Genomic DNA, 17,425 nt, shown 5'->3' on the forward strand with positions numbered 1-17,425 from the left:
TTTTTGTCTGCCCTGGGCGATGGCGCCGGCCCCATCTTCTCACCATATAGCTGTGGTACCAGAGGTATGGCAAATTTGCATCTGTTGTCAGCATTGTTTCGTTATTGGGGTCTCCTGGGGAAAACCCTGCGCTTGGTCTCAGGTGCGCTGTTGTCCGTTCAGCACCCTCTCCTGCAGGTTTGGGAAGGCTCCTCACTTTCTCTCACACCTGGGGGCTCTCTGTAGCTTGAGGGAGCGACACCAACTCCCCGCTCAGCACTCTCTTTGTGCCTCCGGCACTCCTCATATTATGAAAAACAACAAGGGCACCCAATCGAGTCAGCACAGGACCTCGGGGAACATATGAGTAAAGACAACAGCGGTCCTATGCAAGGGGGAATGAGGTCAACAGATAAATATAGACACAATGGAAACTATATTGTAAATTGACTTGCCCTGCCGGGCAGAGGTCTAATATTTAATTTAGAAACAAATTATTAGGAGATACCTTCAACAATTTCTTGGAGGAGGGCACAAGCTTGTGCCCAGACGTTTACAAATTGTCATGGTTAGCGGAGTGGATAGAAAGTAGAGAAAGGTTTTTAGGCAAAAGCTATTGTATTCTGTGCATATAGCAATAACAGAATTCACATTCACACCATTACTTGAAATATAGTAACAAATCCACAACAAAATATATGGTGTAGAAGTTGTCGACGGCGTTTCGATCCCATTACAAGGTTACAGGGATCATCATCAGGACTGAGTAAAGCCTAATCATTCCTAGCCATGATAGCCTAAAGGAAAAGAGGGAGAAAAAATAAGGAAGTTTGTCCAAGAGAGGACACATTTTAGTTATCGCTACACACTTACATTTGTAATTAAACATAAGTGATATTCAGTGTTGCCTTAAGGGCCTATAACAAGGAATTGTGCACGAGGAGTGAAGTATAAAATTCCGGGTTCTTTAGACTTTAAAAACTGCCATAGTGACAAAGAACTTTGCTTTATAGCAAAGGCATTCATTCAACATCCATGTTTTTGCAGGCGCATGACAAAGAAAATAATTACCTTCATATTGCCGTGTGCCTAGTGAGTATACAGGCCATGCGCTAAACATCCGAGAATTTCGGCGGGATTGCAGTGCCACGTTCACGATCCTACAGTAGTGGACATGCTGTGTGCGTGTCTAGGTCAACGGTGGAAAAACCTCTTAGGCTGGGAAGGAATTTTATTCATGCAATAACCGCGTTAACATGCGAGTATTGAAGTGCCTGACACAGTCCAAGGTAGCCAGTGTCCTAGGCGTGCAGAACATGCATAAAACACACAAGCGCTTCGGCGAAAGTAGGACGCGTACTTGATACTGTAGTGCTGGGTAGGTTATCAGAGAAAAGTGAGGGGTTGGAAAAGGAGCCGTGGTGGCCTGCTGAGCAAACTAGAAGCTTACCGCAATGGGCGAGGCGCACACAGTGGGTGCCGGCCGGCACCACACAGGGCTTTTGGTGCTCCCGGGTGGTAGGCTGCGATTCCAGCAAGAACACCTATCTCCTTCGCTGGGTCTGTTAGCTGCTCTCAGGCCCAAGGCCGCACCAGCTGTGAGACTGGCCCGCTGCAGCTCCGATGGCCACGCCTCATCATGTCACGTCTCCTCCCTCCGCTGCCTGAGCGCTGGGACCGCACGGCTGCTGTCTTGGGTCCGTAGTGTCTCTGTGGATCAGTCCTCGTACAAGGTCTTGTCCTGGTGCCACATGCCTCCCTCGTTGTCCCCCAGGAGCCTTGCCTAGCTCCCAGCTGCAGGGAGTATCTGTTAGACGCTGACTGAGCCCAAATTTGGTAGGATTTTCAGTGTGGGTTCCGGAGCGCTACTAGATGGTGACTGCCATCTTGCACTGCTCGACCATGCCCACTGCTACCCTTAAGATGCCAGCCATCTCGTACCCAAGCATTATCTGACCATACAATGGTGAGATGTGGATCTTTTCCCATTTATTGAAACCATGCTGCAGTGATTGCTCTAATGTCCTAAAACTTTGCAGTCTTTAGACATTTATTTTATACTAAACCCAAAGCCGGTGGCCACAGCAAAAGATGGTAAATGGCATCTGTCCTTGTAGGAACTCACATGCTGTATTGCAGTTACTGAAACAGACATGGAATCTTAAGCTTTTATCTGCTGTTGACCGAGAACTGGAAGGTTTATGAACCTGGCGATGGCTCCGAGTAAGTTGCTTGTTTAAGTTCCAAAGGCCTAGAGGATGGTGCCTGGTAGTTATCCTCGAAGCACACTTTCTGCCATCCCTTCAGGGCCACCAGTTGCTCTGAATTACAGAAGTGCCTCTTTGATTCTCTGAATGGCACAAGCTGTTTTAGTTTCTTTTCTGGTTGGCCAAGATCTGGTGCTGTTGTATTGTCCCGTTGGGCCAAAATAAGCAATCCTACTGCTCTAGCTCGCTGTTCCTTAGAAATAAAGGCACCATTTCCCTTGAGGTGCGGAGTAATAGAAAACCGGAATAGCATCCCGGATGATTTCTCTTAATAATGCATCTATAAGATAAATTAATGTGTGAAGATTCAGTGAACGTTTGAGATGTCAAATAGTCCTTCATCCATTGTAATGCAAGCACCCAACAGGAAGCGGAATGATGTACCAAACAGCAAATAGCAAGAGATGGCAACAACATGTGTTGCAGATGGTTGTGCTGTCAGGCAAAACCTAACAAGCATTTACAATGCAATGGTTTCGCCTTTGGAAAAGTTAGAGCTATTGGCATTGTAAATGACAATTTGTATTTATGTGTTGGTTTTGAAAACGGATAAATAAATGGCATTGTCATTTACATTGCCATTAGCTTAATCTCTTGTAAAAACCCACACATACACACAGAGCCACACACACACACACATTCTACATAGCAGAAAGCACAGACCAACCTAAGTCGATCGCAGAAGATTACCCAATAAAGTTAAACAATTCATTTGGACCACGAGTGCCAACCTCTGGATCTCATTACGTACACCCCCGAGAAGCCAGCAAAAACAAATAGCCTGCAAGAGTTTGAAAATGTTAGTTTCTCAAAAAGCACCACTGACCGCACCGAGATTCAGCAACTTTCCCAAATGACCAGCCTTAGACAATACAATACAATTAAATTCATGTCAGTAGCGTCATATTCTCACTTTAAATTAAGACTAACCTAAAAAAAAGCAACATACTGGTACTAAAAACAGTCGTAGAGTGAGGAGTTTGGATAGCATGTTCTGTTTCAGAGAGGGGCACAAGTTTAAAACTGATAAGGAAGCGAACGAAGATCGGTGCGCCATCATCGCCTTCATTCAATAACGCAAATGCGTTGTCTTAGGAAGGCGAACCACCAGGACAGCTAGCTAACATGACGGAGGACACCTCAGTTCTTCAATATTGTAAATATTTGGGGTTTGAAAAGTAGCCAAAACAAAGTTGAGCCTTCAGCCTCAAACACGCAAGCTTACGCCCTAACAAAAATGTTCAGACACAGATGAAGCTCTGAGTTAGGGTGAGCAAAGGTCGCAGATTTCGTGGGGCATTCCTGTTTTTTTCTTTCATCATAGGTCTCAGCAGATTTCCGTTTATTCTGCGCGCCCCGTTTTTAGAGAGTCGACTGAACACAGATGGAGACCAACTGTTGCGATACAGAGCTTTTATCCAGAGGCATTTTCAGCCAATCACTTCCATTAACAGAGATGATATACTATATGTAAAAGACACGTTTATGGTATCCCCCTAAATGCTTAGCTGGCTGTTTAAAATATTGGCGAGCGCCGTCCTAAGTCATTGTGTCCTTTGGTAGATGTTATAGTCCTACTTATGTCTGGGCAATGTTCAGTTTTTTGGTTTCCTAACATTATTTAGTCTTCAGTTTTATATAGCGAGAATTCAACCTGAAGGTATTGAGCACTTTTACAGGAGCACCAGTTAAATTACACAAGGACATTCATTTGCCCAGAATCACAGGATGTTGAGCTAACGACGAAACACGAACCTGGTACCCCAGGTCCAAATTAGGCAGCTATAGCCGTTAAGCCACATCCCTTGGTCACCTTGGTTGGAAACATTCCACCTACAAGAATTACTTGTTGATCGGAAAAAGGACAATATGCTTTCGATACATTAATTTATTCTTGGGGGTAGGAGGAGGCGGCCAGAATGGACCCCCGGTGCATTTCGAGCAGCGATTGCACATCTTCAACACTTACCGAAATAGAAATACGGGTGGGATAAGTCAAAGAGCAATCTAGTGTACGGCCAAAAATTGTTTCTATACTATGAACGCCATAGTGAAACTAAAAGCAGACCAGAAGTCTTGGTTGATTAATATCTGCTCTGGTCTTCAGGTCCCAATTTAAAATCTCTGTAGGGCCAACGCCGACTTCCACTCGCTTCATTTTGGAGCAGTGTTTACCCTTAGATTGGATATTTGTAACTCCAGCTATATACAGCTCCTAGAAATTGCTGAAGTGCTATCTAAAAAACTGTTACTATGTATTACCTGCCTAAGGTGCAGACTTAAGCAGATAGTGTACTCCGTAACAAATGCAGCATTTCAGAGCCCCGCGTACATTGTGCATGTTGCACTATTGTATGTGATATGAAATATAATTGCTTCCGCGAGTTTTCATTCCAGGAAGGAAGTTCATTCATCAATCTTGTTTTGTGTATCTCCCTTAAGCATCCGCTGGAGGAACTGTCAGTGACCTTGCCAAATATGGTCACTTGGTCATATTTATTCTTTCTTGTTGCATTTGTCAGCAACGTCCTAAGACGGTGTGCTCATGCTTCTCCATAACAAAGCTGGTATTGTACCGTGGCTGAATTGTACTCTGCTTAATGTATGCTAGTGACTGTGATCCATCCTCTCATTACAGGACAAAAGTAAACAAAATTATGTGCATTGATCATTGCTGATGTCCTCCTGACCTGGGGGGCGGATCGGATCGGATCCGATCCATGCCAGCTTTTTAAGATGGCTACATTTATCTAAACAGGGATATGTTAAAAATCAGGCATGGATCCGGCCCTCCAAGACAGAATTTGGAGAACCCTGCTCTTAGGCATTAATTATGGATTACATCGCTACATTGGGTCAGGTGACTGTATGGAATGTTCTGTTAGTGTAGCTAGATCAGGGGAGCGAGTTGAAATATTTGTTCCTCAATAGTGTTTGAGGTTCCGTTTGAAACCAGTGGAGGAAGGATTACAGCAGAGGTCTTTTGAAAGTGAGTTCCAAATCCATGGAGCATTCCCTGAGAGAGAGCGTTTCAGGGATCTTTTTCTCTTCAGTTTTGGAGAGATGAGAGAGTGAGCATTAAATGTGTACTACTTAAAGTGACTGCTATGCGCATGTGTACGCTGCATAGTGCAGCCAGTTTGGGGGCCTTCCCATGGGGGCTGAAGAGAATTATTTATTTTTAAGTGAAACCCATTCCTTCATTGTTATCTAAACCCATCTCAAAAAAAGAAGTATCCACTTGTAACCTGAATCACCACTATCTTAACAAATGTTGGAAGGCAGAGGTTCATTCTTTACTTGCTTTTTTTCTATTTTTAAACATGTGCAACGCACTTTTCGGTGGTGAACTAAATAAATAAAAAAAATATACTATTTATTACTTTTAACGTCTATGGCATAACTTTGCAAGTAAACAAAAAAAAATGCGGGCTTGTCATTGCTTGTTTTTAATATTTTTTTTAATTTTTATACTGGATTTGTCAGCCAAAAATGATTTGCCTGACCCCTTTCTCTGCTTTTTATTAAATCCAAGTTTACCATTGGCGCTATGTTCACAGGCTTCAGGGGGGTTAACTCCTCCCTTTTTGTTACACAGAACTACATTTCCTCCGTTTTCCTCTGCATTCTTAATCTATACATGCGACCAGCCTCTAATTTTTCAAGTACCCCCCAGGGGCCACGGTATTTTAATCCAAGTATTTGATGGAGCTACAGCACGATCTTGTCATAAAGACAAGTACGAAACACTACATGGATGGTGGACAGTTCCACAAACTCAGTGCCCTTTTTCCATGGGGGTGCCTCAGATGAACTCAACAGTGAATACTTTATCCTAAAAATGATATTCGGTGTCCTGACAAGTGGGGAGTTGGCTTTTTAATCGCTCTGTGTTTGCTAGGCACTGAAACTCAAGAATTGTACTGGCCTTCAGCCCCGCCTTTGAGACGGTGAGCCAGGGATGTTGAGGTAGTGCGAAACGTTGTTATTCCCAGTGGCGCGGCTTTGTGTTCCGGGTGGATGTCCGCTATTAAAGTTTTAACAGTGCTGAATCTGAACCCATGCATCGACAGTAAGTTAACCCTTCCTATCTGTGCGTCATTAAAGGATGAATAAACGTGCAACACATATTCCCGGCCTATAACAGCGCGTGGGTAACTGTTATGACGCAAGATACTTAACAATGCGGATGTGAGTTCAATAATGGAAGATGTTTGGGGTAATCAAGCTGACGTGCTTGGTGTCTGAAGCAGGGTAAGTTATCCTGCAGAGTTGGAGAATATCCATCTTTAATCTTGCTTTCAATTTTAACTGAAAGTGGTCGCGCGCATACTGCCTGATTGGGTAACATTGGTTATGCAGTGATTTTCATGCAGGGGCCCCAGCTCGTCTCGTGCCAGACTTCCAACCATGCCTACTGGGGCAGGAAATGGAGCAGGCAGCCAAACACCAAGGACTGAGAGGGATAGAAAATGCGAACCCGCACAGCTACACCCAAACAGTGAACCGCAAACTACTCCAAAAGGGGGAAAAAAAAGCAGCAGGAAAAATATGCAAAGCACTTTCGAATACAATTACTGTTATTTTGGGTCGTGGGAAAGGAGAATTTTTGATCGTTTTTTTTTCCTTGGACAGAATTTCTGCTGCTGGGCTATTTTTGTCTGCCCATCAGGACTCTTCGCAGCAGGGCTCATCTCCAAGAGCCAGTAAATGTTTTTCAATGTTTGTGTTCTCTCTCCATTAGCCCAGTGGCCCTTTCTTGGCCTTGTTCTGAGTTGGCCAGGCATAATCCTCCATGTTTTTATGCTCCAGTTCAGTTGAAACCAAACACCTGTACAATATTTCCGCACAGCACGACAAACTGCACAGGATATAAACTAACAGTTTAGACCATTCAAATAAAATTCAATGTATGTAGGTTTATTTTATGTGGATATTTTGAAAACCCGGCATGGATCTCCTTCTGTTAGACCCAAGTTGCACACCCAGCTCTAGAGTATCTTGCAGTGACTGGAGGACTTCGTGACTAGTTTGAGTCAATGTTGTAGTCTTTCGCTCTGTTTCCGGGTTCCTATCTTTCCTCAACCCTAAAGTACCCGTGAAATTCTATTAAAAAATCTGCAGGGAATTAATACTTCTGTCAGATCTGGTCAATCTGTCTTGGCCAGCTGATACTTTAAAGAAATGTTCACTAAGCAGTCGTTTGGCTTCTGTATAGTTAGAAGTGTTTCCTTTAGTAATATTCACAGAGCAGGTAGAACATGGGCAATGTCCGTGCAAGCTTCAATCTTACAGCGTAACTAAATGAGTTAATTGATTCCGCTCCTGGTTTTGGCATAGGTGAATCCTTTTCGAGTATGAACTGTGCAGTGGTGTAGCATGGAAAGAGGTACTCAAAAGGATGCACTTGAGGCGTACAGGTACAGGAGGGGCCTGTGTCAGGATGGCACCAGGAATAAGAAAGCAGTTGGGAATGTGCATAGTGTGTGCGGTCGCATAGCGATGAGCACATTTGTACGCACAGGAGGAAGACCGCAGCAAGGAGTGGGTAGGGTGAAGGCATGGGTGACTGGACAAGGGCAGCTTATAGGGACCTGTCCATAGCAGCTTGGCACGAGAGGGAATGCATTGGACTGTACAGGAGGATCAGAAGGCACATGGTGAATGAGTAACTGAGGCACAAAAACGGGGTAAAGTAGGGACACGGAGGCACAGCAGGGCTTATGCTAAATGACAATTTAAACCTGGATAAGGCGGCCAGCAGAATATCTCCAAGGAGGAAAGCCACAAGCCAGATGAGAACTCTGCCTACATCATCACAACTTACATGATTCTGGATGAGACTAAAATAGACCAGTTTTCCACCATGATAAAGCCCATCGAGTAACGTTGGGATGAAATGGATCCACACAGTCATTCTGCTGTCTCTGATTCTCAGAAGGTTTCACATGCTTCACATGGTTGATTATTTGTATTAACTGTTCTATTACTCACATGTTTGGCTCTGTAGCCACCTATTTGTACTACTTTGTACTCATGTTGGGCTTAGTTGCCACTTACTTGTATTAATTGACCTATTGATTTATCTGTTTAACCATGCCCATGTACTTCTCTTTGTAAAGCGCTCTGATATCTGCAAGGATCTTGTCCGCGCTATATAAAACTTTCAAAATAAATAAATAAAAATAAATGCTAAAGTTATGGAAGGGACTAAAGTCCTCGTTCCGACTTGAGAGAAAGAAGACTTGTATTCTGACTTTCTTCACATGTTTCAGGTTCCTATTGTGTTGGACCTCCTTGCCAAAGTGGATAAGAATACTCTGCATGTATGCTATTCTTGCGAAATGAAAATTTGGGTTTGAGCTTCTGGAGTATGAAAAACACGCATTTCACAATTGTGAGGGGGATGGGAGCCCATATTGGTACTCCTAAACTCTGAGTCAACTAGTTCCAAAACAGTCAACAGATCACCCTTTGCTCTCTCTGATAGCACTGCTCCCTTAAGCCTGGGACTCTGATGCTTCAAGTCTTTGTCTCCCATAGACCAAGTCAGCCATATTATTATTCTGTTCATTTTGGTACTCATTTTCTTGAGATATGTATTCGTTTCTGTGTGTTAGAGCTCATTGTATTCTTTAATTCTCAACTGTATCTATCAATCAATACATTTGTAGAGCGCGCTACTCACCCGTGAGGGTCTCAAGGCGCTGGAGGGAGAGGGGAAGGGGGTGCCGCTATTGCTCGAATAGCCAGGTCTTGTGGTGTTTCCTGAAGGTGAGATGGTCCTGGGTCAGTCGTAGGTGTGCGGGGAGGGAGTTCCATGTTTTGGCCGCTAGGTAGGAGAATGATCTTCCTCCGGTGGTGGTTCTGTGAATCCGTGGGACGGTGGCGAGGGCGAGGCTGGTGGAGCCGCGCTGTTGGGTGGGGGTGTAGAACGAGAGGCGGTTGTTGAGGTATTTGGGCCCATGTTGTGGAGAGCTTTGTGTGCGTGGGTGAGCAGCTTGAACGTGATCCTCCTGTTGACGGGGAGCCAGTGCAGGTTTCTCGGGTGGGCGGATATGTGGTTGTGGCGAGGGATGTTGAGGATGAGTCGTGCGGAGGTGTTCTGTATGCGTTGAAGGCGTTTCTGAAGTTTGGCTGTGTTTCCTGCATATAGGGCGTTCCTGTAGTCCAGTCGGCTGGGGACGAGGGCCTGGGTGACAGTCTTTCTGGTTTCGGTGGGGATCCACCGGAAGATCTTTCGGAGCATGCGCAGGGTGTTGAATCATGAGGACGAGACTGCGTTGACTTGCTTGGTCATCGTGAGGGAGGAGTCTAGGAGGAATCCCAGGTTGCGTGCGTGGTCCATAGGTGTCCTAAGTTTATGTAAATCGCTCGGACACCTCTAGTTCTAGTCTGTGCTATAGAAAATCGCTAAATAAATCTGAAACTCAAGCCTCCAGAACACTGCATGGATGTTTTATGGAGGTCCTCTATGGTGACACAGTTCTACAAGTGGAATAGATTTACCATTCGGTAAATACCATGTTGTTTTTCTAATGTGCGAGTTGCTCATGCCTTGCCAGCGGAAGGACCCCCTTCCTTTTTTGTAAGGAGCTAGACCTCAGTTGAACTCATATCAATAATCGCAGATCAGCGCAGTTGTGAAACATGTCAAGTTCCAGTTTTCTATGCTGTGGAGGCAACATAAAGTGAACAATAGTTATGTCACCCCTTTACTACTGTAAAGTTCTATTCGCAGGAATTCCCAAGAACCATATAGACAGTTTAAAGAGAGCACAGAATCGGACTGCTAGACTCTGTCAATCTTGGTACACAAGACCATGTGAAATTGGAGTTTAAATAATTCCACAGATTGTCACAGAAGTAAAGCATTAGATGAAGAATCATGTACGCCATGCACAATGCCTACTCGGTAAAGTTCAGGCACTGTATCATTTATCTTGTTTGTACTCTTTGTTGTTTTTAGATAGCCATGTGGAACTTGTTGTGTGATAATTCAGCGATCAGTTTGAGTGTTCCATAAACTGATTGATGGTTGGTGTTGCCAGATCGGGACATGCTTTGGTGGTGCTTTCTTGTGTACTGCAGTAAATATCTTGGTGTTTGATGACAACAACGTGTGTAGTCTACGCCCGAATAAATTGAGCTCACTACACTGTAATGCTTACAGAAAGTGACTGCTCAGTACAGCTCAGCAAGTTGTCTTTGATAGGTGTTTTCAGGCTAATTCAACATGGGTTTCCAGTGGCTAAAACATGGGACATGTTTCTGAGCAAGCAGACTCCCGAAGTGTGGAACAAGCTGCATCCACTCCTCAGGGTAGAAACTAACCACTTATGTTTGAGAAAACCCCAGAAAATTGAGTTCTAAATGGTTTGTAACTGAAAAGCCCACTCATGGTTGGTTCAGAAGAAAGAATACTGGCCATGGGATCCCCTGGCATCCAATTAAACTCCAACTTCCCTTCACTTGACAATCCTGTCCACCTATAATGACTAGATTGTTTCAGCGCTCCAAAAACTTACTAACACCTGTAAATAAGGTGTTGGTGAATGTGGTAAGTTCTGTATTCCACATCAGGGGCATACACATTCTGAAAATTAAGAATACTTTACTTGTTAATGTACTACAGCGTGATGCAGTTAACCCTCTCTGTTGAAAAGCTGTTCACTCTTATTCTCCTAACTAATCCAGAATTTATTTTTAGGTTTGTGTCTCAATTTCACGTACTCCGGTCCACCTCTGCCTAGTTTTCATACTCTGTTGCAGAGTTTGACGATAATGTGTTGTGGGCCTAGCCAAATGGAAAGCTTATCCATAGGTGGGATGTCTCCTACATGAAATACCACAGGCGTACCCCGTTTTCTTAATCATCATAGTTTTTTTTATCATCAATGGCGGTGTTGCAATATTCTGCACTCTAACGTAAATCTTTAGGGTGACGACTTGGATGTTGAACCTTTCCTTCTGAATACATTTTTGACTGACTAATGAACCTCCAGTTCGTTGTCAACTTGATTGCAAGTCATCAGTTCAGAAGATCTGTTCTTCTTATTTGTATTTTTGCTCTGTACCACTTGTAAATAAATCAACTGCTGTTCAGTTTTAAGTGTCTTAAGACTATTATCTAGTCCTGATCAGAATCCTCATTGTAACATTTTTGAGTATATTAAGGGGACACACAAGCGCGCACACACACTGATTATCATGGCAGAACGTGGACATGAGCTTGTTTACATCTTTGGTTGAGGCATGTCAAGCAACTAGGCCTCTCGCTCAGAAGGTGCCTGTTGCACAGGTGACTGCAGAGATCGGGGAGGTGCAGGGGGTCTGACTGGGCACACGGGGCCTGTTGGTAAATGTAGTGTCTTTAACATATTCTCTCTTCTCTCAACAGCAACGGAATCTGGATGGCTATGTGGGCTTCGCCAACCTTCCCAACCAGGTGTACCGGAAGTCAGTAAAGCGAGGGTTTGAGTTCACGCTGATGGTGGTGGGTAAGTTATGGGCACGACTTCAGTTTGTTTTCAAAGGCTTGACATGGAAGTAAGACGATGATGGGTAATATGTCAGTTGGCGGAGGCGAGTTAGTGGCTGTGTGATGAAGGATTGAAGAATCCATTCAGAGTAAATGCAAAGCTAGGGTAAGGTCAGGCTAGCAGACCAACCAGCGAGGAGTTTGTGGTGGACAGGGCAGGCACAGTGTAGTGGACTGAGTAGGAAGGTGAGGAAGCTGATGTTTCACGGGAAGAGGATTGGTGGGGTGGGGTGGGGGTGGGGTTTTTAGGTTAAGGATGGCTGGAGTTGATGGCTCACGTAGTGAGAAGATTTTGGAGTGGGTAAGGGTTATTATATAGGTAAAGATGGGTTGAGAGCTGATCCAAGAGACATTGTATCAAAGATGAGCGGAGTTTGGTGAAGGCTAAAAGAGGGCTGGTGATCGCACAAGGATAAGGAGTAGACCTTCCATAAGTGGTAGAATCGAGAGGAGGGGGCGCTTGAATTTGTGGTGGGGGTGGAGTACTGACTGGAAGAGAGAGGCTGGCGGTAGTTGGTGTGGCTGTAGTGAGTGTATCCAGGTGGTGTGTAGATGTCTGAGTAAGTCTCGGTCAGTTGTTTGTGCTAGTGCGGGGCGCTTGCATTGGTGATATCGTGTTCAGTGATAGCTCGAGGAGGTTGGGTGGGACTGGGTACATGGTGAGATCTTTCATTGTGCTTCGCTTCCCTGTTCTCTTTCGCTGGCTCAGGCACGCAGCTCACAATGCTGTGAAGCCCCGGTAATGGGAGGCAGCTGTTTTACATTTTGCAAAAGTTGGAAGGAGCCTCCCCTCTCCCTCCTAGGAAGGGGTGGGGGGGGGGGGGTGAATGTGGCCTCTGGAAACAAACCCAGAAGCAGACATGAGACAGATGGGGCCTCCCCGGGGGAGGGTAACGGTTTCCCATAGCCCGTGACAGCAGGACGAGACAGTCGGCTCTTGCCTGAAGGCCATGTGCGGGGTCAGTGCTGAGCACGTGATTGGGCGAGCTGGGTTGGGTGGGTAGTGAAAGAATATTTGAACGAAAACTGGGGCTTCGTAGCACGAGCTATTCCGCCCCATGTCCACTGTCCACACTGGTCCATTTTGTAGGGTCGGCACACTCATGCTGGGGTGGAAGCGGAGCTTACATATCTGAGTAAATGAAGCCCCTCTTAATACGTTCCCACGAAATTTAAGCTAAGTCGAGTTCGTTGGTGAACTTTGAAGAGAGTTGAACAAACCCTTGATATCTGAGTTCTCTCCCCCGTATAAATGGTTTCATACATCCTGTATAAAATGTGACCGGCTTGCTAGATACCCTTGTGAATGGGTGTTTTCTGTGAATGTAACCTTGTGTCCTTTTTTATCTCCCTTCTTTGGCCTAAGTGGTGCCAACATTAACCTCTGGGTGACTTTGGTTTGACAGACTTTCGACAGTATTTGTAATATGGATTTGGGGGCAGGAGCTAAACATTGGCTCATGGTTGTCGCAGATTAAGTGTGATCACGTGGCTAGTCAAACTGGTAACAGCCTTTACGGAGGGGAAAGGAAGCTTTTACATTTTTTATTTCGTCATCTCTAAAAGGCAGTGTCATTTTACTTTTGAGCGAAGACTAAATGTGATAGTTTTGTTGTTATTGTCTTTGAGTTCAAGGGACTTAAAGCCCTTGAGCCAGGATGTGGCCAGAACCCGGTGCAAAGATGAAGCCTGCCTTCTTCGGGAGTCGTGAATGTCAAACAGATGAGACAAAGTAAACTATTGCTGCCAAACTGTGAAGTTTATTCCGTAAACCGTCTCTGTGCGAAACGCAAACACTGGGCCTGGCTCGCAGATGTGTGTGGGTGACTTGCAAAGCGTGGCCCCGTCTCGCGACGTTCCTGGGACAGCAGGCATACAAAATGTCCGCCTGTTCTCTTTCTCTACTTTGAAACGCACACCGCAGGTTTTGCAAACCCCACCGAAGCGCATCCTTGTTGGAATTGTCATCTCGCCAGTACAGGTGTGAAGAGAGGTTGGAGCGCGGGTTTAGCTGTCTAACAACCGTTGCTATGCAGCGCCAGGAGGAGCAGCTTGAGTTGTGGCACGAGAAGGACTTTGTAGTCTGGAAGCAGAAGCTCGAGAACGCTCGTGTCCCTGCATTGCCCGTCGGTATCCTACTTCTATTTCTGTTTAATTCCCTGAGGTCCCCTGAGCCTTTGTAGTAGCCGTAAATAAGTGGCGCATCGTTAACGATCGGTTCCGCGCGCCATATTGTCAGTGCAGAAAGTACCACTGTGGAATGGGAACTGCACCTGTCAAGCGCATGACAGGAAAACCGTTTTTTTAGCACACACAGAAAAAGCCAATTGTATTTTTTTTCTGATTGAAAAATCATCTAGACTTTTTTATTTATTCGTTTGTGATGTTTACTAAGTAGAGAGGCAGTGCACAAACGATGCCACATGATGTGTTCGTGAAAAGGGTCGTTTGTTTTATTAGCGAAGTGCCATGTATTCGAAAACCAGTACATATGACCCCCACCCCCGCCCCCCTCCCACACACACCGGTTCCGTCACTGTTTATGCTTTCTACTACACAGTCAGAGGTCACTTAGGGGTTAAGGGCCTTGATTAACTTTTACATCCTGTTCAAAGTGCGTTGTTTTTTTTTTTCATTGACCAGTTCTTATAGCTAACCCTTCGAGTGTTTACATGCCTTGTTTTCCTGCGAATGGTACCCGACCGACAGACTGCGTACTGTGTTGGGAGGTTTTGTCATTTTGGCTACTCGCTCTGAGGTCAGTGGTTTAGCTTATTTGGTACTTGGCTACATGTGCAGATGCTGCTTCTTTACTTGGCTGAACCTGAAACTCCACTATGAAACTTGTGATAACAAAGGATGGTGGGTCCTTGGGGTTCAGAGGAAGTTATTTTTTTGTAAATCACCACCTTGCTGCAAGAATCCAATGTACACTTCCACATGTATGCTGATGACACCCAACTCTATCTCAAACTACAATCACCCAAAGACATCACGCTCTTGAACTCCACGATCAGAAGCACCCAATCTTGGTTGGCCGCTAATCATCTCAAACTCAATGCCCTTAAAACAGAGTTCCTCCTGATCTCACCTCCCGCGAAGATCACTACCGCACAAATGTGGCTTAAAGACCTAACGGCACTCAATGTTCAACCCACCATCGTGGACTCAGCGAAATCTTTGGGCATAACACTTGACACCAATCTCAGCATGCAGGAACACATCAACAAAGCAACTAAGGGAGCAAACTACCAAATCAACACCCTTAGGAAACTTAAACCTTTCCTTCCAGCCAAAGACTTCCAAACTGCGGTACAATCACTAGTCATACCTCGAATAGAATACGGCAGCACCGCCCTCTGCGGTCTCCCCCTAGCTACTACGGCACCCATAAGAGCCTCTCTAAACGCCGCAGCGAGACTTATCACTGGATCAAAAAAACACTCACACATTTCCCCTGACTTCAAATCACTGAACTGGCTGCCGTTTGAAGCCAGAATACACCTGAAAATCGCTTGTTTGACCCACAAGGCTGTCCACCTGAGCTCACCTAGATACCTCGCTCAGAAGCTGACGATTTCTGGAGGCTCCAGAAACACTAGAGGCACAAACAATCTTTTGCTAAAGCCTAAAAGATTCCGCAAGGAAAAAACCTATAAACGCTCTTTCTCAGGAATGGCTCCCAGGATTTGGAACTCGCTCCCCCCTGAAACAAGGCTCATCACCTCTACCATACTTTTCAAGAGAGCAGTAAAAGTAATCCTCATGGCTAAATACACTTGAACCACTATTGGGGAAAAACTACAAAGACTTGATACTCATCTGTACTACTTGTTCGAACCCTTGTATTTTTATTTTGACTTTGAAATTGACTTACTTGATTGTTTTATGATATCACTTCAATGTACTGTTAACATGATTGATGTATCTGCGTATACATGCTCCCCTCCTCTGTAAAGCGCTCTGATATCTGCGAAGATCTTGTTCGCGCTATATAAAACTTTCAAAATAAATAAATAAAGTAAAGCAGGTTCTTTTGTTTGCTTAACCTCATGTTCTGGGAATGGACTCGCTCACTTGAGGCCAGTGAAATCTTTTGAATGGACGGGTCTTCCCTTAAGCTAAGCTCCCTCGAGAAGGTGCTGGGCTGGGCACTATGCGAAGGGGAGCCTGTGCTTTGATTGTCATTTGGAGCAGCGTTTGTAACGTCAGTGTAAATCCCTGTAACTACGCCGGTAATTCTTATTTTGCTACGGGGCTTATTGATTTTGTTGTCAGGCTGCAGAAACTAGGCTATCTCCCCTGCCTTGCTTGAAGTCAGATGCTGTTTAGCACCATCCTCGCAGCTCACAGCAGTTGGGTTTGATGTTCGTGTTTACATTTGTAGTTAGACTCACAAAGAGTGACCTTTAAATCTGGGGAACAGAACGGCTGCTGTGATTGGCAGAGTAGATTCTGTGTCTCTGGACCCCCTCTGCCACTACATGTGAATATTCGAGGGAAAGTAGCACACAAAGCAGTTATTAATCTTCAGCCAGAGTGAAATAGCCAATGGGATTGCTGGCGGGTGCTGTGGAGGCACTGGGGTCGAGGAAGGAACCTCTACGATTTGCTGGTTGCTTGATAAGCCCCATTGTCACCTGCTACCTTTTTATGGACTAATGCAAGCAAGTATGGGCGAGTTAAAGAGGTAATGCCTTTAGTTTGCTGGGACTTAGAGGGTGTGCTGAAGCACGGGTTGTGGAATGGAGTCTGCTTTACTTCTGTAGGGTGGATTTTTTTATGACTTCAAGTGCCAGTGCAGTCTCTGGTGCTTCTGTATGAAGATGCACTGATTCAATATTTTGAGGTGTTTGGATGGATAGGTTGATGAGTAGGCACACTGTGGTACAGACAAAGATGGGGAGAGGATGTAGCCTTAACGACTAGAGCGGTCGACCTCGAAGCTGAGGAACCCCGTTGGAGTCTCGGCAGGGACGCTCAACATCCTTTGATTCTGGGCAAATCACTTAATCTCCCCGCGCCTAGCAAAAAAATTAATGTGTCCATCAGTGACGAAACTGGCGCACATGTAAAGCGCTCTGATACCTGATATCTTGTCGAGTTTGCTCTATATAAAGCAAAAAAACCCAAATAAGAAAACACAAAAAAAACACACTATTACTAATTATCAGCTACCCAAGAATTACTCTGTTTGGCAGCTTTTATTAGAATAGGCTAACTTTTATGTCTATTTGGCTCAGCACCTAGTGTTCATGTGTCAAACCCTCCCATTTGGCTGTTTTACGCCTCAAACAATTGTCATAAGAAGTCTGTGACTTTAAAAACTTCTGAATTGCAATCTGGTTTCCTACACATTTTTCTTCATTCAAGAAACTGTACAATCATTTACTACCTATATTTCTGGAGCTACACTGTGCCAAGGCTCTAGCTCCCAAGTATGAAAACAACACCCCACTGATGCTGCCACTGGCCTTTTTGGTAGTAATTGTGAAAATTGACATCAAAGTAGATTTTTGGTCCTGTTCTCTGCTTTTTTGAGGTTGTTGCTTGTAGCGCTCGTCATACATGCCACCTTGTTGCATGATTCGTATGTATGAGAGATGTTTCTTTCCATAGCTAGGAGCCTAATTTATTG

General features: G+C 44.8%; 1 protein-coding gene across 1 annotated transcript in view; it reads left to right on the forward strand.

The window, feature by feature from the left end:
- Window positions 1-17,425, forward strand: part of LOC147673893 (septin-7-like) — a 137,659-nt gene that overhangs the window by 20,586 nt on the left and 99,648 nt on the right. Inside the window, exon 2 of the mRNA XM_086947781.1 lies at window positions 11,647-11,746. Within this exon, the coding sequence (XP_086803907.1) occupies window positions 11,647-11,746 (100 nt within the window). The remainder of the gene's footprint in view (window positions 1-11,646; window positions 11,747-17,425) is intronic.

This window comes from Lissotriton vulgaris, chromosome 12, assembly GCF_964263255.1.
Source record: "Lissotriton vulgaris chromosome 12, aLisVul1.2, whole genome shotgun sequence".
Lineage (NCBI taxonomy): Eukaryota > Metazoa > Chordata > Amphibia > Caudata > Salamandridae > Lissotriton > Lissotriton vulgaris.